We start from the raw sequence: 26,533 nt of genomic DNA on the forward strand, positions 1-26,533 counted from the left end.
ATTTTATCTGTTAACTCCTGGAAATCTATACTTTAGAACAGTGATTCTCAAACAATTGGGTTCCTCTGGAGTGCCACAAGCAAGGGACCCAGTTTGCCCTGGATCAGTGTCATGAGTTGCCATGATGCAGGCGGGCTGGCCACTATCACCATAACAACCAATGATGCTCTAGGGACGGGACACAATGTGTTATTTGTTGCTATGGTGATGGCAGCCGGGTTTCCAGCACCGTAGCAGTGCATGACTCTGATTCAGGGCAGGTGACATGCAAGAGAAGACAGAAGTCTGCCTTGTCCAGACTTCTTGCACCTTCCTCCTCTGCTGCGCTGCTGGAGCCAAAAAGTAGGGCTCTGATGTGAAGAGGGGACTGTGTGATTGGGAAACTCAGTGACGGGGGGACTGTGTTATTAGCAGAACATGTAATGATAGAGGGACTCTGATGTGATGGGGAATTCTATTGTATAGGGTACCTCTGATGTATGGGGTAATAATAGGGGTGGGAACACTGATGTGAAGGGTTATCTCTCACATGATGGCGGGACTCTAATGTGATGGGGGCCCTCTGATTTGATGGGAGAACCTCTAATATGATGGGGGAATCTAATGTGATTAGGCAGCCACTGATATGAAGAGGGACTTCTGATGTTATAGGGCACCTTTGATGAAGATGGGGACTTGATGTGATGGGGAGCCTCTGATATGACTGTGGAACCTCTGATATTATGGAGGGTCTACAGTGATGGGGGAACCTCTGATGTGAAGGAGGGCTTCTGATGCGATGAGGGGCCTTTGATGTGATAGGGATCCTCTGATGTAATGGGGGAACCTCTGATGTGATTGAGTCTCTGATGTGATGTGGAGAACCTTTGATGTGAAGGGGAGCTTTTGATGAGATGGGAGGCCTCTGATGTGATGGTAGAACCTCTAATGTGATGGGTGGGTCTAATATGATGGGGAAACATCTGATATAAAGGGGGCTTCTGATGTAATGGGGGAACCTCTGATATGAAGGGGAGTCCTGTTATGTGATGGGACGGGCTCAGATGTTATGGGGAAACCCCTGATGCAAAGAGGGGCTCTGATGTGATGGGGTAATCTCTGATACGAAGGGAGGGCTTCTAAATTGATGGGGGCCTCTCATTTGATGGGGTCCTCTAATTTGATGGGGGAGCAACTCATGTGATGGGAGAGCCTCTGATGTGAAGGGGACCTCTGATGTGATGGGAGTCTCTATGTGAAAGGGGGGGGGGGTCTCAGAAATAAAGAAGGACCTCTGATGTGAAGGGGGCTCTGATGTGATGGGGGACCTCTGATGTGATGGGAGTCTCTATGTGAAAGGGGGGGGGGGGTCTCAGAAATAAAGAATGACCTCTGATGTGAAGGGGGCTCTGATGTGATGGGGGAACCTCTGATATCAAGGGGGGCTTCTGATGTGTGATTAAATTCATTATGGCAGTTGTGTACATTATCCCAGGCTAAGGTTTCCTACTGATAACTAATTTTTTTTTTACATTTTGGACTGGGTGCCTCAAGATTTTACATACTTTTAAAGGGTGACGCAACTGAAAAAAGGCCAACAAGCAGTGCTTTAGAAGGTAAGGAATACTCTGATCATGCAGATTGAGGGATTTCCAATCAGTCAACAACCCTCGCCCGTTATAAAAAAACTGTTAAGAATCCTAAGGTAGCGCCATGTATCACAGTTTACCTGGCTTTGCTGTGTTATTTCCACTTTTCATTTATGATAAAAACAGGAAAAAAACACAAACTTTTTGTAAAAAAATTATAAGTCTTTATTTGTGTATTTATATATAAAAGAAATACAAAAAATGAACTCAAAGGAAAAAAAAAAGATGATGTTTTATGGCAATTCAGGTTTATCAGCTCCATCTGTTTGCGTAACAGCCTCCGAACCGCTGGAGGCCAATAGTGTCCGCCGGTTATAATGTCCCTTCATGATGGCGGAATTGTTATTCTCATTAAGGATCTGTTTTTGTTTCTGCCGGTTAAGAGACTGGACAAGTCCTAGTACAACAGCAGCTAGAGAGTATTGTCCGGTGATTATTTTTGGCTGTGATATTAACGGATTTGGCTGTACTCTTCCTAGAAGAAAATAAGTTTTGATTTTTCCTTCTTGTTCACTTATGCCTTTGACGTAGATCTCTCCCCGGTACTCGAACGCAAAGCCGCGGTCCTTCAAGACGTGATACGTTTCTTCAGGCACTTGTATTCTGCCGCTAACGCCTGTGCTGTCCATCCTGCTGGCAAGGTTGACGGTCTTCCCCCAGATGTCATACTGGGGCTTTTTTGCTCCAATGACACCAGCAACAACTGATCCATGACTTATTCCTGAAAAAAAAAAAAACAATCAATCAAGGAATCAATTTTTTGGCAAAATAATAAAACTTTTACAGTTAGCGATAAGAAAAACTGAATTTCATGCAAAAGTTAAAATTTTGGCAAAATTTTTTCATGCTGGTTTGCTTTGGTGAAATTTGCTTGGAAACAAAATACTTTTATACTGAAATTACACCTTTTTGCTTAATAGGCCTAATACATTCTTGGTGAACAAGAGTGAGAAATTATGACTTATGGTTCTGCCCAGCTCAGTGGATTGCTTTAAAAAAGTCCTGGATTCTTTCTTGGATAAATAGAATATAACTGGATACTAATATTTATAGGTAAAGTTGATCCAGGGAATATCTGATTGCCTCTCGGGGGATCAGGAAATAATTTTTTCCCTGCAGGAGCAAATTGGATCATGCTTTGTGGGGATTTTTTGCCTTCCTCTGGATCAGGGGCGGACTGACCATTGGTGAACTCGGGCACTGCCCGAGGGCCCGGGGTCAGTAGGGGGCCCCATGAGATGTCCCTGGTACCTTTCATAGGCTTTTTTGGGTGTGATTTGAGTGTGGGCGAGGACACAGGGGCCCCATAATCCACTATTGCCCGGGGGCCCCATGAGTTGTCAGTCCGCCCCTGCTCTGGATCAACTGTGGGTGTAGGATTATAACTTTTTTTTTTTTAATGGTTGAACTGGATGGACTTTTGTCTTTTTTCAGCCAGACTAACTATGTAACTATGATGTTATGTACAAAATTGTTGCAAAATAAAGTTGCAGATTGAAAAGAATTATCTATTATATCACAGTGACCATGGTTTATAAGAAGTTTTGCGTCATCGAGTGCTTGGCACACTAATTCACGTATTCTATGCACCCAAAATATATGCAATTTCTTCGGTTGTTTGGCACCCCAGCTGCAACATGTTTTTTAAGTTTTTTATCCTATTTCTCATTTTTCCTATATCTGATGCACATGCTGCGGTCAACAGGAACATGCATTGTAGATCAATTTATTATGTCGCAGTGGTGTAAAGATTGCGGTCTGCCCTATTTTATTTTCTCTGACCGTTTATGAAGTGTTTTCTATTGAAATCAATGTTAATGCATCAAAATGCAATTTATACTTTAGGGTGCATGTTAAAAATGCACAACAATGCATGCCAATGCATTTAGATGCGCTTCCTTTAATTTTAATCGGGAGGAAAAACTATTGCCATGAATAGGCCCTTAAGAAAGTTTTCCCAGTTTGTTCTGCAAAGTGTTTTTGTTTTTTCCTTTTTTTTTTGTGTATTTTAATATTTGATGAAAAAGCATCAAATAACAATAAAATGCACAAACATACTGTATAAGAAAAAATATGAAATACATTCTTGTGTTCTGTTGCGTAAAAGTTTTTTGTCACCTATGTTTTTTCCGACTTTTTTTAGTTCAGTGAATCATATAATAAAATACAACAAATAAAAATATTTGACAGACATTCCAACATGTGTGAATTCAGCCTAAAGCAGCTTCTCTAACTGTCAGTAGCTATTCAAAGTTCATTGAACAAAATAAAAACAGCCATCCTTTTTTTTTGTTTAAATTTCTTTCATCTTAAAGAGCAAGTTCACTTTTTAAAAAAAATAATGCAAATTTTTTTGCGTCAGCAGTCAACACCATCTGGTCTCCAGTTGGAGGTGAAGAGTGGTCCACATTGTGTGCTTATGCAATTCCATGCCAATAGCTCACTTGGTTTGTGAGTATAACCTTTGTCTCTTAATTCTTAATAAATTGTTTTAAGGTAATGTGCCAGGCGGTTGCCCCCTCTTTGTTTTCATGTTTTTGTGTAGTGTTGGATTTCGATGGTCGGAGGAGGGTTGCACCGCCATTTCTTTCCAGTCCTGGTCCAGAATAGTTTGTGGGATCACACCTAGAGTGTTGGTGTCCATTTCTGAGCACCGGGTGTCAAGTTTAACTATTTCTTCTCCTGCAGACTTCCATACATGAAGAGAGTTACTGGAGAGCAGGAAGTTCAATGAACTATGTGAGCACTCATGAGGAAACTGTGAATGAACGATGTGGCCATGTGGGTGGGAGAACAGTGAAATGTACCCTGTGCAACCAACTAGGTTCCATCCAGGGGCATACCTACAGGGGTTGCAATTGCAACCAAGCCTCATGCTTCAGGGGGCCCATGGGATCCCCCTGAATGCCTGGATAGGAGGAGCAACAGAGTCGGCTGCATATAGAGGAACAGATCTCTCCATGTTCCTCCTGCAGCCGCTGAATGCCTGTGGGAGGAGGGAAGGAGAAGCTAGCATTCAGTGGCTATAAGAGATACATGGAGAGACAGAGAACACTGCCACTGGTCACTAATGCATCAAGACGGGGTTAATGAACTCTGCCACTGGTCATTTGTGCATCATGACGGGGTTAATGAACACTGCCACTGGTCACTAATGCATCACGACGGGGTTAATGAACACTGCCACTGGTCACTAATGCATCATGATGGGGTTAATGAACACTGCCACTGGTCACTAATGCATCACGACGGGGTTAACACTGCCATTGGTCAATAATGCATCATGACGGGGTTAACACTGCCACTGGTCAATAATGCATCATGACGGGGTTAATGAACACTGCCACCGGTCACTAATGCATCATGATGAGGTTAATGAACACTGCCACTGGTCAATAATGCATCATGACGGGGTTAATGAACACTGCCACTGATCAATAATGCATCATGACGGGGTTAATGAACACTGCCACCGGTCACTAATGCATCATGACGAGGTTAATGAACACTGCCACTGGCCACTGATGCATCATGAAAGGATTAATGAACACTGCCAATGGCCACTATTGCATTGTGACGGGGTTAATGAACACTGCCACTTGTCATTTGTGCATCATGATGGGGTTAACACTGCCACTGGGTACTAATGTATCATGATGGGGTTACTAAACACTGCCACTGGCCTCTGATTCATCATGATGGGGTTAATGAACACTGCCACCGGTCACTAATGCATCATGATGGGGTTAATAAACACTGCCACTGGTCATTCATACATCATGACAGGGTTAATGAACACTGCCCTGGTCACTAATGCATCATGATGGGGTTAATTGATACTGCCACTGGTCACTAATACACCATGATGGAGTTAATTAACACTGCCCCTGGCTACTATTGCAGCAGTGGCTATTGGCAATGTTAATGAACATGTACCAAAGCAAAAAAAAATTACATTGCCTGCTATGTAAGTGAATGAAACCACTGAAGTCACTGGTTGTTTGGACTCGGCAGTGCCTGCACCTGTTGGTGTCCTTCACAACCATTGACAGTGGGAAGCCATCATGTATAATAGTGGAAGTACAATCCACAGCCACTGATTCTCCTTTGTCATGTGCCCCTGTCTCTCCTTTGGTGTCCTTGGGAAATACCTGGTGCTCCCTGATAATGTGGAATGTGACCTCCTCCCAGAATTTAGTGTTTGGACCTGAGGGACCAATCATTAGACCTAAACGCTGGAGGTCATTAACCTTGTGTAAGCTCCTAAGCCATCTGACTCACAAGACTCCCAGCTCCAATTATTATTATTATACAGGATTTGTACTGCGCCATTAGTTTACGCAGCTCTTTACAATATAAAGGGGGATGGTACAATTACAACAAAGTTCAATACAGAAGGAATAGGAGGGCCCTGCTCATGGTGATTACAATCTAAAGGGAGGGGGATGTGGTACAAAAGGTAATAGCTGCGGGGGATGACCTGGTGGAGGTGACTCAGTTTTTCGGTGGAGGTGGGTTAGGCTTCCCTGAATAAATGAGTTTTCAAGGATTGCCTAAAAATGGACAGGGTAGGAGGACATACTGGGGTAGGGAGTTTCAGAGGATGGGAGACATTCTGGAGAAGTCCTGGAGGCGAGCGTGGGAGGAGGTAACAAGGGAGCTAGAGAGCAAGATGTCTTGGAAGGAGTGGGAGGATGATTTGGATGATATCTGCAGATGACATTGGTGATGAAGCTCCAATGGAGAAATGGAGCATTAGGGGACCACAGGTAAAGTGAGTCTCAATGGCTGGGGAAGTTGTTTTTCGAGAGAATCTGTAACTTCCCAATTAAAAATGTAAAGCTTACTGACCTTCTTCTGAAAATGCTATTTGCAATGGCAGCCTCTATGTCTCCATAAAGGGTGCAATAACTGTAGAGGTCCCTATTTAGCAGGCCAAGACTTGCTATGTTGCTTATGTTATCTAGCGTAGAACAGTGAGCCTCTTACAAGGTGGCTGTGTGATGCATTTTGCTGAAACCAGTATGAGTCACAATGTAAAGGTCCTGATCACAACAGACTGAACACTTGCTACATTTGTATACACCTCATTAATTCAGACTTATGACCTTCCCGGAGATTCACTGATAGTTCCCTTAGTATGCGCACCGCATCTCCACCAGTCTCTGGAAGACCAAGAGCCCCGTTATATCTAAATTTGTTCTTTTTATTTTCCAATCATGAAGCTGTATTTGCTAAAGCATGAATCAGCCATCTGGCAAAAAAAAAAACTTCATTTAATCACCTAGCAAAGGTGTAATTTCTGGGATTAACAGCAGATAATATGTATGGAACCGGGGATATGTGGTACCGTTTTAGCATACCAAATGGGCTCCTACACACTTAAAGAAAAACTCCACTAAGGACTCCTGGCATTATTATATAAAACAATGCTTATTGCTACATAGTAATTCTTTTTTTTTTTAATAATAATAATAATAATAATAATAATTATTATACAGTATTTATATAGCGCTAAAAGGTTTGCTCAGCGCTGTACATTATAGTGGGGGGACAGTACATGAGACAATACAGTAACAAAACAAAACACGAAGGGGTCAAGGGCCCTGCTCTTTCGAGTTTACAATCTAGGAGATTGTACTTTTCTTCATTTTCAAGAAGGATCCAAAACAACAGAAAATGACAAGCATACAATTAACGCATCTTAAAGCAAAACTAAAGGGAAAAGTTTTTTTTACATTTTGGACAGAGGGAGGGTTATAACCCCTATGTGGATTTTTTTTTGCCATCTGTGTCCCATTGGGGAGATTTCCCATCACATCCTGTCCCATAGCTAAAACAGGAAGTGAGACAAAGTGGGGGAATGGCTGGTTGTCACCAGAACTAGTTACACATCCCTGGCTGTCACCAGAACTAGTACCACATCCCTGGCTGTCACCAGAACTAGTACCACATCCCTGGCTGTCACCAGAACTAGTACCACATCCCTGGATGTCACCAGAACTAGTACCACATCCCTGGCTGTCACCAGAACTAGTACCACATCCCTGGCTGTCACCAGAACTAGTACCACATCCCTGGCTGTCACCAGAACTAGTACCCCATCCGTGGCTGTCACCAGAACTAGTACCACATCCCTGGATGTCACCAGAACTAGCACCCCATCCCTGGATGTCACCAGAACTAGTACCACATCCCTGGCTGTCACCAGAACTAGTACCACATCCCTGGCTGTCACCAGAACTAGCACCACATCCCTGGCTGTCACCAGAACTAGCACCACATCCCTGGCTGTCACCAGAACTAGTACCACATCCCTGGCTGTCACCAGAACTAGTACCACATCCCTGGCTGTCACCAGAACTAGTACCACATCCCTGGCTGTCACCAGAACTAGTACCACATCCCTGGATGTCACCAGAACTAGTACCACATCCCTGGCTGTCACCAGAACTAGTACCACATCCCTGGCTGTCACCAGAATTAGTACCACATCCCTGGCTGTCACCAGAACTAGTACCCCATCCCTGGCTGTCACCAGAACTAGTACCCCATCCCTGGCTGTCACCAGAACTAGTACCCCATCCCTGGATGTCACCAGAACTAGTACCCCATCCCTGGATGTCACCAGAACTAGTACCCCATCCCTGGATGTCACCAGAACTAGCACCACATCCCTGGCTGTCACCAGAACTAGTACCACATCCCTGGCTGTCACCAGAACTAGCACCACATCCCTGGCTGTCACCAGAACTAGCACCACATCCCTGGCTGTCACCAGAACTAGTACCACATCCCTGGCTGTCACCAGAACTAGTACCACATCCCTGGCTGTCACCAGAACTAGTACCCCATCCCTGGCTGTCACCAGAACTAGTACCCCATCCCTGGCTGTCACCAGAACTAGTACCCCATCCCTGGCTGTCACCAGAATTAGTACCACATCCCTGGCTGTCACCAGAACTAGTACCACATCCCTGGCTGTCACCAGAACTAGTACCACATCCCTGCCTGTCACCAGAACTAGCACCACATCCCTGGCTGTCATCAGAACTAGTACCACATCCCTGGCTGTCACCAGAACTAGTACCACATCCCTGCCTGTCACCAGAACTAGCACCACATCCCTGACTGTCACCAGAACTAGCACCACATCCCTGGCTGTCACCAGAACTAGCACCCCATCCCTGGCTGTCACCAGAACTAGCACCACATCCCTGGCTGTCACCAGAACTAGCACCACATCCCTGGCTGTCACCAGAACTAGCACCCCATCCCTGGATGTCACCAGAACTAGTACCCCATCCCTGGATGTCACCAGAACTAGCACCCCATCCCTGGCTGTCACCAGAACTAGCACCACATCCCTGACTGTCACCAGAACTAGCACCACATCCCTGGCTGTCACCAGAACTAGCACCACATCCCTGGCTGTCACCAGAACTAGCACCACATCCCTGGCTGTCACCAGAACTAGTACCACATCCCTGGCTGTCACCAGAACTAGCACCCCATCCCTGGCTGTCACCAGAACTAGCACCACATCCCTGGCTGTCACCAGAACTAGCACCACATCCCTGGCTGTCACCAGAACTAGCACCACATCCCTGGCTGTCACCAGAACTAGCACCCCATCCCTGGCTGTCACCAGAACTAGCACCCCATCCCTGGCTGTCACCAGAACTAGCACCACATCCCTGGCTGTCACCAGAACTAGTACCACATCCCTGGCTGTCACCAGAACTAGTACCACATCCCTGGCTGTCACCAGACCTAGTACCACATCCCTGGCTGTCACCAGAACTAGTACCACATCCCTGGCTGTCACCAGACCTAGTACCACATCCCTGGCTGTCACCAGAACTAGTACCACATCCCTGGCTGTCACCAGAACTAGTACCACATCCCTGGCTGTCACCACAACTAGTTCCTCCATTGGAAGATTTCTATTCTATTCCAGTTCTGGGAACAACCCAAAATTTGGGATTTTATTTCACTTTGGTGATAATGGCAAACAGGACAAATAGAAGGTGTAAAGGGTGAATAGAGGGCAAATCTCCCTACCAGGGGTGTAAATCCCTCCAAAGTGAGGGAATCCCTGGTTGGCACCAGAATTTCCTATTGAAAAATTTCCTCTCTATTACTGTTCTAGGGACAACCCAACATTTGGTATTTTCTTTCACTTTTACATTCAGCCGTAAAGCTAAACAGGACAAGCAGAGAGGGTGAATATCCTTAATGGGGCAGAGACAGCAATAGAAACCTGCCAGGTGTCCTAATCCTTCTCTACTCTATCCAAAATTAAAAAATAAGTTATGCCTTTAGTTATTAAGTTACAAAGGTTGCAATGGATTTGAAAGTCTGATTCAGAAGTCCAAATTAAGACACACTCGGCAAAAATAAAGACCAGACATAGAGAGTTTGCTCTAGATCAACAGGAACTGCCCATTCCCTGTTGGAAAACAAAATCAATAGAATACATTCTGCTATATCAACTGTGGCAGCATTGGGTAGTCTGGTCATAGTGGCTTTAAACAGCTATGGGAGTCAATTAAAGTGGGTGTAGCTATGACTGCTCTTGACATCTTAGGGAATGATATAGATCAGCCTTTCTCAACTTTTTCAAAACAGAGGAATCCTTGGAATAACTTTCCAGTCTCAGGGAACCCCTTCTAAAAATTACTAGATCTACAAATCAAGATACATTAGTGTGATGGTTAGTTGGAAGAATATGGGAGATAAAAAGAAACACAGGTGGCGCCAGGCTAAGTGTAGCAGTAAAATAATGGATTTATTGCACAGCCAATTGGCAACTTACATAAAAATGAAACAAGCAGGCATATCTGTATATGAGGCCATGGCCTCATATACAGATATGCCTGTTTGCCTCATATATTTCTGTTTGCCTCATGGTGCCCCCCCCCCGTGTTTCTTTTCTCCTATAGGGTTTGCTTCACTCTAAGGGGAGCTGCAGCTAGTGTGGTGTACAGCTTCTGTTTATTCCTCTCATACATGGAATTTATAGACTTGATACTGTACAGGGGCGGACTGATCATTTGGAAACTTGGGCACTGCCCGAGGGCCCAGGGTCAGTAGGGGGCCCCATGAGATGCCCCTGGTACCTTTTTCATAGGCTTTTTTGAGTTTGGGCAAGGACACAGGGGTCCCATGATCCTCTATTGCCCGGGGGCCCCATGAGTTGTCAGTCCACCCCTGATACTGTATATATGGACTTTGAAACCAATAAGTCCCTATCTGCCACGCCAGTGCCATTCTTCTTTTTTTGTTCCTTACGCTTATTGTCATTGGGAGAATTACCCCCTTACAGATAGCTAAAAAGATCAATGGTGTCAGTGGGAACTTATCTAAGTGGCAGAAATTGCTCATTGCTCAAGGAAACCCTAACAACCTCTGGAGGAACCCTGGCTGAGAAACCCTGATACAGAGAACTGAAGGGGATCAAGAGACAGAGTTAGGTGGCCTAATTGTGCTAACAATGAAAGGGGCTTAAATAGGTATGGTTAAATAAAACGTGAGCTTTACCCACATTATAAAAAAAATTGGAGGCACCCTTGGGCACCAAAAGAAGAAGAATGAGGCCAACATATTTGCATACAAGTAGTATGGGGGCAGAGGAGTACAGCACTGGCAGCACTGCACAGGAGCACATTTCTGCAATGGCCTTGGGATCCGAGGAACCCAGCAGAAGATCTTGCACACATGCCCTGGGTGTCCAATGCTAGTTACACACCTGGAGTTGGCACCAGACAGAGGGATAATCGCAGCCCTGACCTGTTTACTCCTAGAGGAGGGCACACTGACAGGTAAGGGCAATTCTTGTACAGTATAGGAAAAGTGCAGAATTTAGCCCTTTTTTAGGTGCACCACATAAACTATCTTTTGCACCTTTTCTCCTGTGTGTGGTCACCTCTCTTCAGCTTGCAATAGCTGAAAGATTCTGAACTGGGAACATTTTATGGAATATTTCCTTGCCACTCTTTATCTATCTATCTTGTTTGCTTGTTTGGTTTATCTGTCTATTACACTTACCGATGCGTAGCTCGAAGTTGTTGAATGAATGCTTGTTGATCTCTTGGATGCTTTCATTCAGCGCGATGGAGAAATCAGCCACAGCACACAAATGACCCCATTTGTCTTCACATTGCTGCATAATAGAAAATTACAAACATTAGTCATTCTCAGCTGCAGTTTCTCAGTTTCTTTCATTTGTTTTTTTTTTTTTGGTAACCTGCAATAACATCTTGTATTATAGCTTGCCCAGAATGAACAACCTATCTGATGAATGGGTGGTACTGTCATCATTTTAATGCTGACATTCTTTGCTTTTTAGTAGATGTAACCTTATAGTTGCCAAAACCCTCATTTTTTTGAACAGCTCGGAATCTGAACCAGGGAATATTTAATCTACGTATTTGAACATTGCCCTCTTTTAGAGACCTCTACAGCATTACTTTAAGTACTGTACATGTAAACCCAAATTAGATTTCCACTTTGCTGGGGCACTGTATACCATAAACCAGGGGTGGGCAACTGTGGCCCTCCAGTTGTTGGTAAACTACAAGTCCCATCATGCCTCTGCCTTTGGGAGTCATGCTTGTAACTGTCAGTTGTGCAGTGCCTCATGGGACTTGTAGTTCTACAACAGCTGGAGGGCCACAGTTGCCCACCCCTGCCATAAACAGTTGCTCTTATTTTTCCATTTTGAAAATAGTGTTTGAACCCTTTAAATTTATTTCACATTCCTGCAGGCACTTTTAGCCACTTGCTGTCTACATGTACTTGTTCCAGGTAGTAGCTGCACATCATTGCCCATGGTGGGTTTACTGATGGTGACAATGACGGACCATGCCCACACATTGAACGTTGGCACAGCCACTTATAGTGTTCATTAGAAGCGCATGAGACAAGATGGCAAAGCAAGAAATTCACAAACAGCCTTATGTGACTTCCCCCTAGAGCAGTGTTTCTCAACCTGGGTGCCATCTGGGTTCCTCCAGTTTGTCAAGAGCGTGGGACTCAGTTTTCCCTGAATCATGAGCTGCCATGGTGTGGGTGAGCACCCCCCAGCACCATAACCCCTAAAGATGCTCTAGAGCCAGGACACATGGTGCCATTTGTTGCTATAGTGATGGTGACTGGCTCACCTACACCATAGCAATGCATGACCCTGATCTGAGGAAGGCAGCATGCAGGGCTGTCCCAGCATTAAAGAGGAGAAAGTTCACCTCCTCCAGACCTCCTCTACCTTGTTGTTGGAGCCAAAAGGTAGGGCTGTGATATGAAAAGGGGACTCTGTGATTGGGGCGCTCTGTGATAGTAGGAGGGATGTGTGATTGGAGGGTTCTGTAAAGGGGCATAGATGCTTCTGACATCATTGCCATGTTGTGTTAACTGATATTATGATGTCACAAGCATCCCAATCCCTTTGTGTACTTGCAGCTGCAGGGCGAGGAATGCCTTGGCCACAGTTGATTGGACAGTAGTGGGCAGCAGTGACAACTTCCTTTTGAGTTTGGTCCAAACTTAAGTTCAGACCAAACCCGAGCTCATCACTAGTAACGGGATGAGCTCAGTTGTGTTTGGATCCCAGTTAAAACCCACTGGAGCAACTCCGCCAGGAAGCTGAGACAGGTGCTACTCAGGGCTCCTCCCGGTCCTCTTGCATGACAAACCACTAGGAGTGCCGGCAAGGACAGAGCTTGCCTGAAAACATCCAGTAGGAACAGGAGTTGCACATCACAGCAAAACCCTGTGAGGAGGTATATGACAGCCTCAGCATGGGCTCCAACCAGGCCACAGTCCTAACGCATTTAACCCTGCCCCAGAGCTTAATCATGGTTAAGCTCCAGAAGCGCTGTGAAATGCATTGGGAGCGTGGCCTGGTTGGAGCCCAGGCTGTGGCTGTCATACATCTCATAGGGTTTTGTGGTGATGTGCGATTTTAGGATTTCCTTTCCCTGCCAGGAAGCTATTACTGTACTAGGTCAATATTTAGCAGCTGAGTCATGATATGCCCTTTGTATATGTGCAGCTGTGGGGTGGCAGATGCCTTGGCCACTTATGATTGGCATTGTACAGATGGGAGATTCCTCATGGGATCACTCAAATGGGTTTGGACTAGGATCTGAACACACCTGAGCCCATCTCTACTAGTAACCAGTAACAAACAAAAGAGTACAGTTGTGTTGGGGTTAATATATGCAATCACACTTCTACCTCAAGCAACCGCGATTAAAGTAGGAGGTCCAACCCCCCAAAAGATTAGACTAACCCTATAGCTTGGGAAACAAGGGGTAAGAGGAGAGACAAAGAAATGGTTATAGAACATGTTCAAACCTGTCACAGTCAGACACCGCTCTCTCCCGGTTCTCCTCCTATCTATCCCAATGCTCCTTCAGCGTTTCCTACAATAGTGCCACCTCCCCCTCTCTGTTTGGGTCCCCCAAGGCTCTGTTCTTGGACCCCTTCTCTTCTCCATCTACACCTCCTCCCTTGGCAAACTCATACACTCCCACGGCTTCAACTATCACCTCTACGCTGAGGACAAGTCGCTCCATTTCCTCAAGCTTAACCTCTCCAAAACCGAGCTCCTCGTCTTTCCCCCTGCCCACGCCCCCCCCCCCATCCTGTCCATCACTGCCAACAACACCACCATCAATCCCGCCCCGCAAGCCAAAGTCTTTGCCATCATTCTGGACTCAAACCTTTCCTTCCAACCTCATGTCAAATCACTCACAAATACATGCAGGCTCCACCTCCGCAACATCGCCAAGATACGTACCTTCCTCACCCCAGACACCACTAAACTACTTGTACACTCCCTGATTATCTCACGCCTGGACTACTGCTACTCCCTTCTAACCGGCCTACCCCAGTGCAGGCTCTCCCCACTTCAGACCATCCTGAACTCAGCGGCTAGACTCATCCACCTCACCAACCGCTCCACCTCTGCCACCCCCCTCTGCCTATCCCTCCACTGGCTCCCGGTTGCCCAGCACATCAAATTTAAACTACTAACTCTGACCTACAAAGCCATTCACAACACTGCTCCTAACTACCTAACCGACCTGATACCCAAATACCACCCTACCCGTACCCTTCGCTCCTCACAGGACCTCCTTCTATCTTACTCCCTGGTCTCCTCCTCCCAAGCATGACTGCAAGACTTCTCCAGGTCCTCTCCCATCCTCTGGAACTCACTACCCCAATCCATCAGACTGTCACCTTCCCTCCTCACCTTCAGGCGCTCCCTCAAAACCCACCTCTTCAGGGAAGCCTACCCCACCCTCACCTAACAGCCGTTCCCCTTCATTCCTCCTACCACTCCATCCCCCACAGCCACTTCCTCCTGTACCACTACCCCCTCCCTCCTAGATTGTAAGCTCGAAAGAGTAGGGCCCTCTAACCCCTCGTGTGCTGTTTGTTGTTGCTGTACTGTTTCATGTATTGTCCCCCCCCCTCTATTGTACAGCGCTGAGCAAACCCTTTGGCGCTATATAAACTCGATGTAATAATAATAATAATAACTCAATTGCTTCATTCAGTAAGAGTGGATGCACGTTCAGATATAGATGTTTTCTTACCCTTGGTCGGACCAGAATTATGGAGAAACGCTGTTCATAATGTGATGTGTTTTGCACCAAGACAACATGCCATGTCCACAACGTTTCTCTGTGAAGCAGTTTGTAGCTAATAACTACAACACTGTGCTTGAACACCCACTCTATTCCCCAGACATTGCTCTCTTTGACTTCTACCTTTTCCCAAAGATCAAGGCATTTTGTTTGTGCTGAAGACTGCACTGGACTGACTAGATCCGTCACTGGTCATAGGTGGACGGTTGTGTGGGTAGGGAGATGTCCCTCCCATCAGTTGTGCCCAGTGGTGGATACAGGCGGTAAACCCACTTAGAGTTTGGGCTACTGCCTTTCTGGTACGTCCTTAAAGTTGTTTCCATATATACACTTTGAATAATAGGAAAGAAGGAGCACCCGATGTCCAAAAGAATGCACTTTTGATGGTAGATTAAGAGGCATTTATTGAGAATAACGACAAGTACATCAAACCAATGCTTCTTGGGAGAAAAGATTCTCCCTTCTTCAGGGCTATTGAACAAATATGAAAAATATACAGAAAAACAAATGAGAAAAAAAATGGTATATACAGTATATGAAAAACAAATATATATACAAATATAGAAAAAAAAATGAGAACATTATGTCGATTATGTAGAGGCAAAAATACAAACAGGTAATCCCAAGATAAAATATGTTTTAAAATTACAAACAAATGTATATCAAGAGTTCCTGATCACGATCAAAATAATCAGAAAATAAATACCCTATTTGCCGGCGTATAAGACGACTGGGCGTATAAGACGACCCCCTACTTTTCCTGTTAAAATATAGGGTTTGAGCTATACTCGCCGTATAAGACTACCCCTCTTCCAACGCACACCAAATAAAAATGAAAAACATCAGATTTGATTTCAATATGGTATGGTATTTCAGTATGGTATTCCAATGATGGGGCACTATTTCTCCCACTGACACCAATGATGGAGCACTATTCCTCCCACTGATACCAATGATGGGGCACTATTCCTCCCACTGACACCAATGATGGGGCATGATTCCTCCCACTGATACCAATGATGAGGCACTACTCCTCCCACTGACACTAATGGTTCCCCATCAGTAGTGTCAGTGTGTGAGGAATAGTGTCCCATCATTAGTGTCAGTGGGAGGAATAGTGCCCCATCATTGGTGACAGTGGATGAAATAGTGCCCCATCATTAGTGTCAGTGGGAGGAATAGTGCCTCATCATTTGTATCAGTGGGAGGAATCATGCCCCATCATTGGTGTCAGTGGGAGGAATAGCACCCCATCATTGGTATCAGTGGGAGGAATAGTGCCCCATCATTAGTCAGTGGGAGGAATAGTGCGCCATCGTTGGTGTCAGTGGGGAGGAGGAATAGTGCCCCATCATTGGTGTCAGTGGGGAGGACAAATAGTGCCCCATGGTTGGTGTCAGTGGGGGAGGAATAGTGCCCCATCATTGGTGTCAGTGGGGAGAATAGTGCCCCATCATTGGTATCAGTGGGGAGAAAAGTGCCCCATCGTTGGTGTCAGTGGGGGAGGAATAGTGCCCCATCGTTGGTGTCAGTGGGGGAGGAATAGTGCCCCATCGTTGGTGTCAGTGGGGGAGGAATAGTGCCCCATCGTTGGTGTCAGTGGGGGAGGAATAGTGCCCCATCGTTGGTGTCAGTGGGGGAGGAATAGTGCCCCATCGTTGGTGTCAGTGGGGGAGGAATAGTGCCCCATCGTTGGTGTCAGTGGGGGAGGAATAGTGCCCCATCGTTGGTGTCAGTGGGGGAGGAATAGTGCCCCATCATTGGTGTCAGTGGGGAGAATAGTGCCCCATCATTGGTGTCAGTGGGGAGGAGGAATAGTGCCCCATCGTTAGTGTCAGTGGGGGAGAGGAGCGGCTGCTCCTTCTTTCAGTTCGGCAGCTTGATTTTCGTGGGGCCGTTCGGCTCCGCCTCCTCGCCGGTGATTGGTCGCCTGTGTGCGCTGGCGCCCAATCACCGGTGAGGAGGCGGAGCCGAGCGGTCGTGTGACCATCGAGCGGCCGAACTGAAAGAAGGAGCAGCCGCGCTTCCTGGACCGGATCATCGTGGGACCGGGACCGGAGCCAGGTAAGGTACAGCAGCCCCTCTGCCCACCCCTGTACTTAGTGTCCGTTGGAGGACACCGCCCCTGGAAAAAGTGCCGCCCTGACACCCCGGCTCGCCGTATACCGGCGTATAAGACGACCCCCGACTTTTCAGAAGATTTTCAGGGGTTGAAAAGTCGTCTTATACGCCGGCAAATACGGTAATCAAAATAGAAAAAAAGTCAATAGTCAAAAGAAAAATGTTGCTGTTATTATCATTACTATTGATTTCATTCCTTTTTGATTATTTCTTTTCTGATTATTTTAATCGCGATCAGCACCTCTTGAAATACATTTTTGTGTAATTTTAAAACATACAGTTAGGTCCATATATATTTGGACACAGGCACAATTTTCATACTTTTGGCTCTATATGCCACCAGAATAAATAAAAAAAAAAAAAAATCCAAATGAATTTGAAGTACAGACTTTTAGCTTTCATTCAAGGGGTTGAACATAAATATCAAGTACAAATTTTAGGAACTGCAACAATTTTTATACTCAGTCCCTCCATATTCAGGGGCTCAAATGTAATTGGACAAATGAATATAATCATAAATAAAATGTTCAGTTTTAATATTTTGTTGAGAATCCTTTACTGGCAATGACTGCCTGAAGTCTGGAACCCAAGAATATTACCAAAGACTGGGTTTCCTTTTTCTTCAGATGCTTTGCCAGGCTCTAACTTCAGCTGTCTTCAGTTGTTCTTTGTTTGTGGGTCTTTCTGCCTTTAGTTTTGCCTTCAGCAAGTGAAATGCATGCTCAATTGAGTTGCGATCAGGTGATTGACTCAGCCATTGCAGAATATTCCACTTCTTTTCCTTCAAAAGCTCCTGGGTTGCATTTGCAGTGTGTTTTGGATCATTGTCCATCTGTACTGTGAAGTGCCGTCCAATCAACTTTGCTGCATTTGGCTGAATCTGGGCTGACAGTATATCTTCAAACACTGCAGAATTCATGCGGCTGCTTCTGTCTTCTGTCACATCATCAATAAACACCAATGACCCAGTGCTACTGGAAGCCATGCATGCCCATGCCATCACACTGCCTCCACCATGTTTTACAGATGACGCTGTGTGCTTTGGATCATGAGCTGTTCCAAACCATCTCTACACTTTTTTCTGCCCTTCATTCTAGTACTGATTAATCTTAGTTTCATCCATCCAAAGAATACTTTTCCAGAACTGGTCTGGCTTTTTTAGATGTTCTTTTGGCAAAGTCTAATCTGGCATTTCTATTCTTCAGGCTTACGTATGGCTTGCACCTTGTGGTGAACCCACTGTATTTGCTCTCGTGAAGTCTCCTCTTTATTGTACACTTTGACAATGATACACCCATCTCTTGGAGAGTGTCCTTCACTTGTCTGGATGTTGTGAATTAGTTTTCTTTACCATAGAAAGGATCCTGTGATCATCCACCACTGTTGTCTTTCATGGTCGTCCATGCTTTTTTCTGTTGCTGAGCTCACCAATGCGTTCTTTCCTCCGAATGTACCAAACTGTTGATTTGGCCACTCCTAATGTTGCTGCTATCTCTCTGATGGATTTGTTTCATTTTGAAGCCCTACAATGGCCTATTTCACTTGCATGGACAGCTCCTCTGAATGCATGATGTAGGTTCACAACAAAAGATTCCAAATGCAAATACCACACTTAGAGTCAACTCCAGACCTTTTACCTTCTTAATTGATGAAGAAATAATGAAGGAGTAGCCCACACCTGGCCATGAGACAGCTTTTGACTCAATTGTCCAATTACGTTTGGTCCCTTGAAAAAGGGGGGTGGCTACTCTTAAGAGCTGTAATTCCTAAGCCCTTCCTCCAATATGGATGTACATACCCTCAAACTAAACCTGAGAGTGTGCACTTTCAGTCCATATCCATTATATAACTATAGCTTGAATAGGTTTTGGTAAATACCTGAATAAACTAAAATTGTGCCTGTGTCCAAATATATATATGGACCTAACTGTATTTTATCCTGGGATTACCAGTTTGTATTTTTGCCTCTGCATATTGACATAATGTTCTCATTTTGTAATGTATTTATATATACCTGTATTTCTCATATGTTTGAAGAAGACCTGAAGAAGGTCTTTTCTCCTGAAACACGTTGGTTTGATGTACTTGTAGTTGTTCTCAATGAATGCCTCTTAATCTACCATCAAAAGTGCATTGTTTTGGACATCGGGTGCTCCTTCTTTCCTATTATTCCATAGAGCAAGTCAGTACTTAAAGCACCCCAATTTTGTCAGTAGAAGATGTGAAAGGAACAACGATGCCGATCCTTAAGATACCTTCAGAAAATGATATGTAGAATTGCCTTCAATGTTAGCAGCAACATATGTAGCTGTGAGTCAACTCAGAAGGGAACCATTTTGAAGCTGATTATTGTTGATCTTCCTAATATAATAAGTGTACAGGTACAATATTGGGGGGGGGGTTGTATTGGACATCCTACATACCACTAAAATAAGAATTGGTATACTTCATGACTTATATTGCAGAATAGAGACGTGATTGTTACATTTGTACAACTGGCTACATGTTACAAGGATCCAGTAATATGGCAGTTGTCCATTGTGGACAGCACTAAATGGAAGTGACTGCATTATATCTATTATTCCTTGGTGAACAGAGCACCTATTTGTTACATGTGCATCAACTGGCTCCATACTACATGAATACAAAGCTATGGCAGTTGTCCATTGTGGATAGTATTAGCTTCAAATGTAAGCTGACTCTATTGTATCTGTTCCATGGTGAACAGAGCACATTTTTTAATGTTACTTTTGCATCACCTGTCTTCATACTGAAAGGATACAGAGCTATGATAGCTGTTTACTGTGGAGAGAAGAGAACTATCTCCATTTTTTTTCAATTGTTGGAAAGCAGCTGAACCCACCAAGATAGCACATCCAGTCCTGCACACCGTGGATTATGCCGCTGCTACAGCTGTGCTATGATGAGACCTTGATTTTATCTGATGCTGCTGCCTGTTCATCTATAGTACAGGGACTGTATAGGACTGGTTTGTATAAACAGCAATCGCTGGCTGAAATACACTATATTGCCAAAGGTATTGGAACACCTGCCTTTACACGCACATGAACTTTAATTCCAGTCTTAGTCCGTAGGGTTCAATATTGAGTTGGCCCCGTCCTTTGCAGATATAACAGCTTCAACTCTTCTGGGAAGGCCATCCACAAGGTTTAGGAGGGTGTCTATGGGAAGGTTTGACCATTCTTCCAGAAGCACATTTGTGAGGTCAGGCACTGATGTCGGATGAGAAGGCCTGGTTCCAGTCTCCGCTCTAATTCATCCCAAAGGTGTTCTATCGGGTTGAGGTCAGAACTCTGTGCAGGCCAGTCAAGTTCCTCCACCCCAAACTCGCTCATCCATGTCTTTATGGACCTTGCTTTGTGCACTGGTGCGCAGTCATGTTGGAACAGGAAGGGGCCATCCCCAAACTCTTCCCACAAATCTGGGAGCATGAAATTGTCCAAAATGTTTTGGTATGCTGACGCTTTAAGAGTTCCCTTCACTGGAACTAAGGGGCCAAGCCCAACCCCTGAAAAGCACCCCGCACCATAATCCCCCTTCCACAAAACCTTACACTTGGCACAATGCAGTCAGGCAAGCACCGTTCTCCTGGCAACCACCAAACCCGGACACATCCATCGGATTGCCAGACAGAGAAATGTGATTCGTCACTCCAGAGAACACATCTCCACTGCTCTAGAGTCCAGTGGCGGTGTGCTTTACACCACTGCATCTAACAATTTCCATTGCACTTGGTGATGTAAGACTTGGATGCAGCTGCTTGGCCATGGAAACCCATTCCATGAAGCTCTCTACACACTGTTGTTGTGCTAATCTGAAGGCCACATGAAGTTTGGAGGTCTTTAGCTATTGATTCTGCAGACAGTTGGTGACTTCTGCGCACTGTGTGCTTCAGCATGCGCTGACCCCACTCTGTCATTTTACGTGGCCTACCACTTCGTGGCTGAGTTGCTGTTGTTCCCAGTTACTTCCACTTCATTTGTAGAAGCAGTCTGCATGCCTAGGTGCTTGGTTTTATACACCTGTGGAACCATGGAGGTGACTGGAACACCTGAATCCAATGATTTGGAGGGGTGTCCCAATACTTTTGGCAATATAGTGTGTGAGTGTGTGTGTAGAAGGGAAAATAACTCTGTTTCCCAGGTCTTGTGACATGTCACAGTGGGTTGTGAGATCCCGGGAGAAGAACAGGTGCTCCACCATGCATGTGTATAAAAGGAGCAGTGGTCTGGAGTGGGAGAGTTTGCACATATGTAAATGCCTGGGGATCATCTCTACTGGTCTGACAAATGTAGGGAAGAACGCTGGGATCTGTGCTCCTCCCTGAAGACACCAGCTGCTGGACACTACTGACAACCATGGACTTTACTACTATGGATCTTTTAGGACGGTTTTATCACATTATGGACTTTGCTATCCTTGGGGTCTTTTCTTAAGTAAAGAGTTAAAATTTTGCCTTCTGCCTGTTCTGAAATTATTTAAAGGAGAATTAAAAAAGCTCTTTTGGCAGTACATCTCCTGTGGATCAGTTTGTTCTGCACTCCTGTGACCCATTTTCAGCTGACGGGGGACTGAAGTCCGCTATTGTCTGATGTCACTCAGCTGCTCCAGGCGGGGGAAAGATCCTGGATTTAAAGTCGGGATCCACCCCAGAGTCAGGAGGGGCAGCGGCAGTAGGACATTTTGGAACCTAATGTGCTATAGACAACATTGTCTTATTTAAAGCGATATTAAACCCTAAACCACAAATGTAATATATTACAGATATCCATTCATTAGATGTGGTGACTGCATTAGATTTCTATTTTTCAGGCTTTTTCCCTCTGGTGATCTGGCCAGAAACACACCTTCTGTATTAGATTGGTTTCACTCTCGATGAAGGAACACAGGGGCACCTTTGGACAGCAGCACTGTTAAACTGGGGGGCTAGGGGGGAGGGGAGTGTTAGATGCACTAGCAGGAGTGATGTATCATCTATACTGTAGGTGCAGTGCAGGGGCGGACTGACAACTCATGGGGCCCCCGGGCAATAGGGGATCATGGGGCCCCTGTGTCCTTACCCACACCCAAAAAAGCCTATGAAAAAGGTACCAGGGGCATCTCTTGGGGCCCCCTACTGACTCCGGGCCCTCGGGCAGTGCCCGAGTGCTCTAATGGTCAGTCCGCCCCTGGTGCAGTGTGTGTGGTGCACAGGGGCCCTGAGTGGTGTAGGCCCACAGTGCTCTAATAAAACATTGCACACATGGAGAAGCTGCTGCTGTACCACCTGTTCTACAAAATGCCTCCTTTCTATCACGCAGCACTGATCCCCTGTGGCTCTGCCGCAGCTGCCCGCTTCTCCTTCTCTCCCTTCCTGTGGCTTCAAGTGCTGCAGAGGAGGCAAGGGGGGAATTAACTCTAAAAACAATCCCCCTCACTGCTCTGACCCCCCTCCCCTACTGTTTCCCACCTTCACTGATCCCTCAAACCCCCTTCCCTGCAATGCTGCTGGGCAGCTTCCCCTCTTCCTGCTGGCTACAGCTGCTGCTGGGGCGGGAGATCCCTGCAGTGTTCAGGATAGAGCGCAAAGGAGGTGGGGGCTGGTAAACAAGTCATGTTTACCAGCCTCTTCCTGAATGAACACAGTGAGTGATTGGTACTGATCATTCCTGTGTCCATTCATTACTGAAGCATAGTAAACTGTGTGTAGTATACTTCAGCTTGTGAATGAATAGGAAGTCTATGTACAGAGACTTCTACTCACACATCTGCAGTGCAGCTGAGGCTGCAGAGAAGAGGAATGATAATTATATTTTTTCATTCCTTTTCTCTGTCTCAAAAAAGAGACACCAGACTTACTGGACAGATCACCGGGTGAAGCTAGAAGAAAGTCTAAAAAGGAAAATGAACGCAGCCATCCATCTAAGAACTGGTAAGTGGCAATACAATAAATGTTTTGCTTTTGGTTTTAATACTGATTTAATGCTGACATTATGGGTATGTGTGAAGGGACCATTACTTTTTTTTTTACATTATTGCTAATGTGGTTAATAAAGATGTGTGTAATGTATATTTATCCATGAGGTTTTGTACACCATTTTGCTCTTTTTTGTATATTATATATTTTTTGGGTTAACCCTTTGAGGACCAAGGGACGTATTTGTCCCATGTTTGTAATTGTGTCTATCATCTGATTAAGAACTTAAAACTCTTTTTTTTTTTTGGTTTGAGTCAAAATATTAGTTCTTATCAACAAACAACAAATGGATCTAGCTTTTTGCCAATTATTTCATGAAATGGCTTAGTTACAGCAACTGAAGTGTACGAACTTTAAAACAAAAAAATTGATTGTTTTGGCGTTCCAAAACCTTACGGTCCTCAAAGGGTTAAAGAACCAGCACCAATTTGGAGCTGTATTATACACATTAAATTGGCCATTTGTTTGCTGGTTTTAGCTATTCTTTTCTGTGGTAAAGCAGGAAGGTAGTTGTGGGACTGGGCCAGTGTTGTCACCTTACACCAGGGAATGTCTAAACATGGTAAAGTTACCAGATATTATTTTAATGAAAGTTTTTCCCTAATGCACGCTGCAGTGTGCTGTGACATGTTATAGTGCATTGCATTGGTCCCTCCCTGTATTGTAAAGGTTAACAGGTACAAGTATTATGAACCTTATTGCCTTCTCCAGCCATCCCTGGTGCTGCCCTCTTCTCCTCTGGTCTATGGGTGGTCCCTTGTTGTCATCACATACAATGCATGGCTATTAACCCCAGATTGTATGTGGTGAGTGTGACTGTGAGCAGCTTTGAGGAGGCTGCCGGTACCAGTCTCACCACTGGACAGACCCTGCTGGAGTGCTGCATATGGTAATATAGTGCTAGGGACTTGTGGGGGTTACTCAAGGGTATGTACACTCACCGGCCACTTTATTAGGTCCACCTGTTCAATTGCTTGGTAACACAAATTGCTAATCAGCCAATCACATGGCAGCAACTCAATGCATTTAGGCATCTAGAAATGGTGAAGATGACTTGCTGAGGTTCAAACCGAGCATTAGAATGGAGAAGAAAGGGGATTTAAGTGAATTTTAATATGGCATGGTTGTTGCAAGACTCAGATGGGCTGGTCTGGGTATTTCAAAAACTGCTGATCTACTGGGATTTTCACACACAACTATCTCTAGGGTTTACAGTGAATGGTCCAATAAAGAGAAAATATCCAGTGAGCGGCGGTTGTGTGGACGAAAATGCCTTGTTGAGGTCAGAGGAGAATGGGCAGACTGGCTGCTGCAACATTCAGATGGTAGGGTCAGAATTTGGTGTAAACAACATGAAAGCATGGATCCAGCCTGCCTTGTATCAATGGTTCAGGTTGTTGTTGGTGGTGGTGTAAGGCTAGCCATACACTATACAATTTTCTTGAGATTTTTGCTTCAGATTTACTTATTTTCAGATTTACATATAATATGAGGTCAGACCCAAACAGCACTTTCACTTGTATCCAATCAGGCAGGCCCTTGCACTACATACAGTCAGGTCCATAAATATTGGGACATGGACACAATTCTAACATTTTTGGCTCTATACACCACCACAATGGATTTGAAATGAAACAAACAAATGTGCTTTAACTGCAGACTGTCAGATTTAATTTGAGGGTATTTACATCCAAATCAGGTGAATAATGTAGGAATTACAACAGTTTGAATATGTGCCTCCCACTTGTTAAGGGACCAAAAGTAATGGGACAGAATAATAATCATAAATCGAACTTTCACTTTTTAATACTTGGTTGCAAATCCTTTGCAGTCAATTACAGCCTGAAGTCTGGAACGCATAGACATCACCAGACGCTGGGTTTCATCCCTGGTGATGCTCTGCCAGGCCTCTACTGCAACTGTCTTCAGTTCCTGCTTGTTCTTGGGGCATTTTCCCTTCAGTTTTGTCTTCAGCAAGTGAAATGCATGCTCAATCGGATTCAGGTCAGGTGATTGACTTGGCCATTGCATAACATTCCACTTCTTTCCCTTAAAAAACTCTTTGGTTGCTTTTGCAGTATGCTTTGGGTCATTGTTCCTCTGCACTGTGAAGCAGCGTCCAATGAGTTCTGAAGCATTTGGCTGAATATGAGCAGATAATATTGCCCGAAACACTTCAGAATTCATCCGGCTGCTTTTGTCAGCAGTCACATCATCAATAAATACAAGAGAACCAGTTGCATTGGCAGCCATACATGCCCACGCCATGACACTACCACCACCATGCTTCACTGATGAGGTGGTATGCTTAGGATCATGAGCAGTTCCTTTCCTTCTCCATACTCTTCTCTTCCCATCACTCTGGTACAAGTTGATCTCGGTCTCATCTGTCCATAGGATGTTGTTCCAGAACTGTGAAGGCTTTTTTAGATGTCGTTTGGCAAACTCTAATCTGGCCTTCCTGTTTTTGAGGCTCACCAATGGTTTACATCTTGTGGTGAACCCTCTGTATTCACTCCGGTGAAGTCTTCTCTTGATTGTTGACTTTGACACACATACACCTACCTCCTGGAGAGTGTTCTTGATCTGGCCAACTGTTGTGAAGGGTGTTTTCTTCACCAGGGAAAGAATTCTTCGGTCATCCACCACAGTTGTTTTCCGTGGTCTTCCGGGTCTTTTGGTGTTGCTGAGCTCACCGGTGCATTCCTTCTTTTTAAGAATGTTCCAAAAATTTGTTTTGGCCACGCCTAATGTTTTTGCTATCTCTCTGATGGGTTTGTTTTGTTTTTTCAGCCTAATGCTGGCTTGCTTCACTGATAGTGACAGTTCTTTGGATCTCATCTTGAGAGTTGACAGCAGCAGATTCCAAATGCAAATAGCACACTTGAAATGAACTCTGGACCTTTTATCTGCTCATTGTAATTGGGATAATGAGGGAATAACACACACCTGGCCATGGAACAGCTGAGAAGCCAATTGTCCCATTACTTTTGGTCCCTTAACAAGTGGGAGGCACATATGCAAACTGTTGTCATTCCTACACCGTTCACCTGATTTGGATGTAAATACCCTCAAATTAAAGCTGACAGTCTGTAGTTAAAGCACATCTTGTTTGTTTCATTTCAAATCCATTGTGGTGGTTTATAGAGCCA

General features: G+C 44.9%; 1 protein-coding gene across 2 annotated transcripts in view; it reads right to left on the bottom strand.

Moving 5' to 3' along the window:
* Positions 1-1,769: 1,769 nt before the first annotated feature.
* Positions 1,770-26,533, bottom strand: part of ADCY8 (adenylate cyclase 8) — a 422,640-nt gene continuing 397,876 nt past the window's right edge. For both annotated transcript variants that reach the window (XM_089685929.1, XM_089685930.1), the window contains 2 exons: positions 11,679-11,793; positions 1,770-2,349 (listed from right to left, as the gene is read on the bottom strand). In XM_089685929.1, the coding sequence (XP_089542055.1) occupies positions 1,862-2,349; positions 11,679-11,793 (603 nt within the window). In that variant the 3' untranslated portion in view covers positions 1,770-1,861. The remainder of the gene's footprint in view (positions 2,350-11,678; positions 11,794-26,533) is intronic.

Source organism: Staurois parvus, unplaced genomic scaffold (genome assembly GCF_062004578.1).
Source record: "Staurois parvus isolate SC_StPar_1 unplaced genomic scaffold, SC_StPar_1.0 ptg000389l, whole genome shotgun sequence".
Taxonomy (NCBI): domain Eukaryota; kingdom Metazoa; phylum Chordata; class Amphibia; order Anura; family Ranidae; genus Staurois; species Staurois parvus.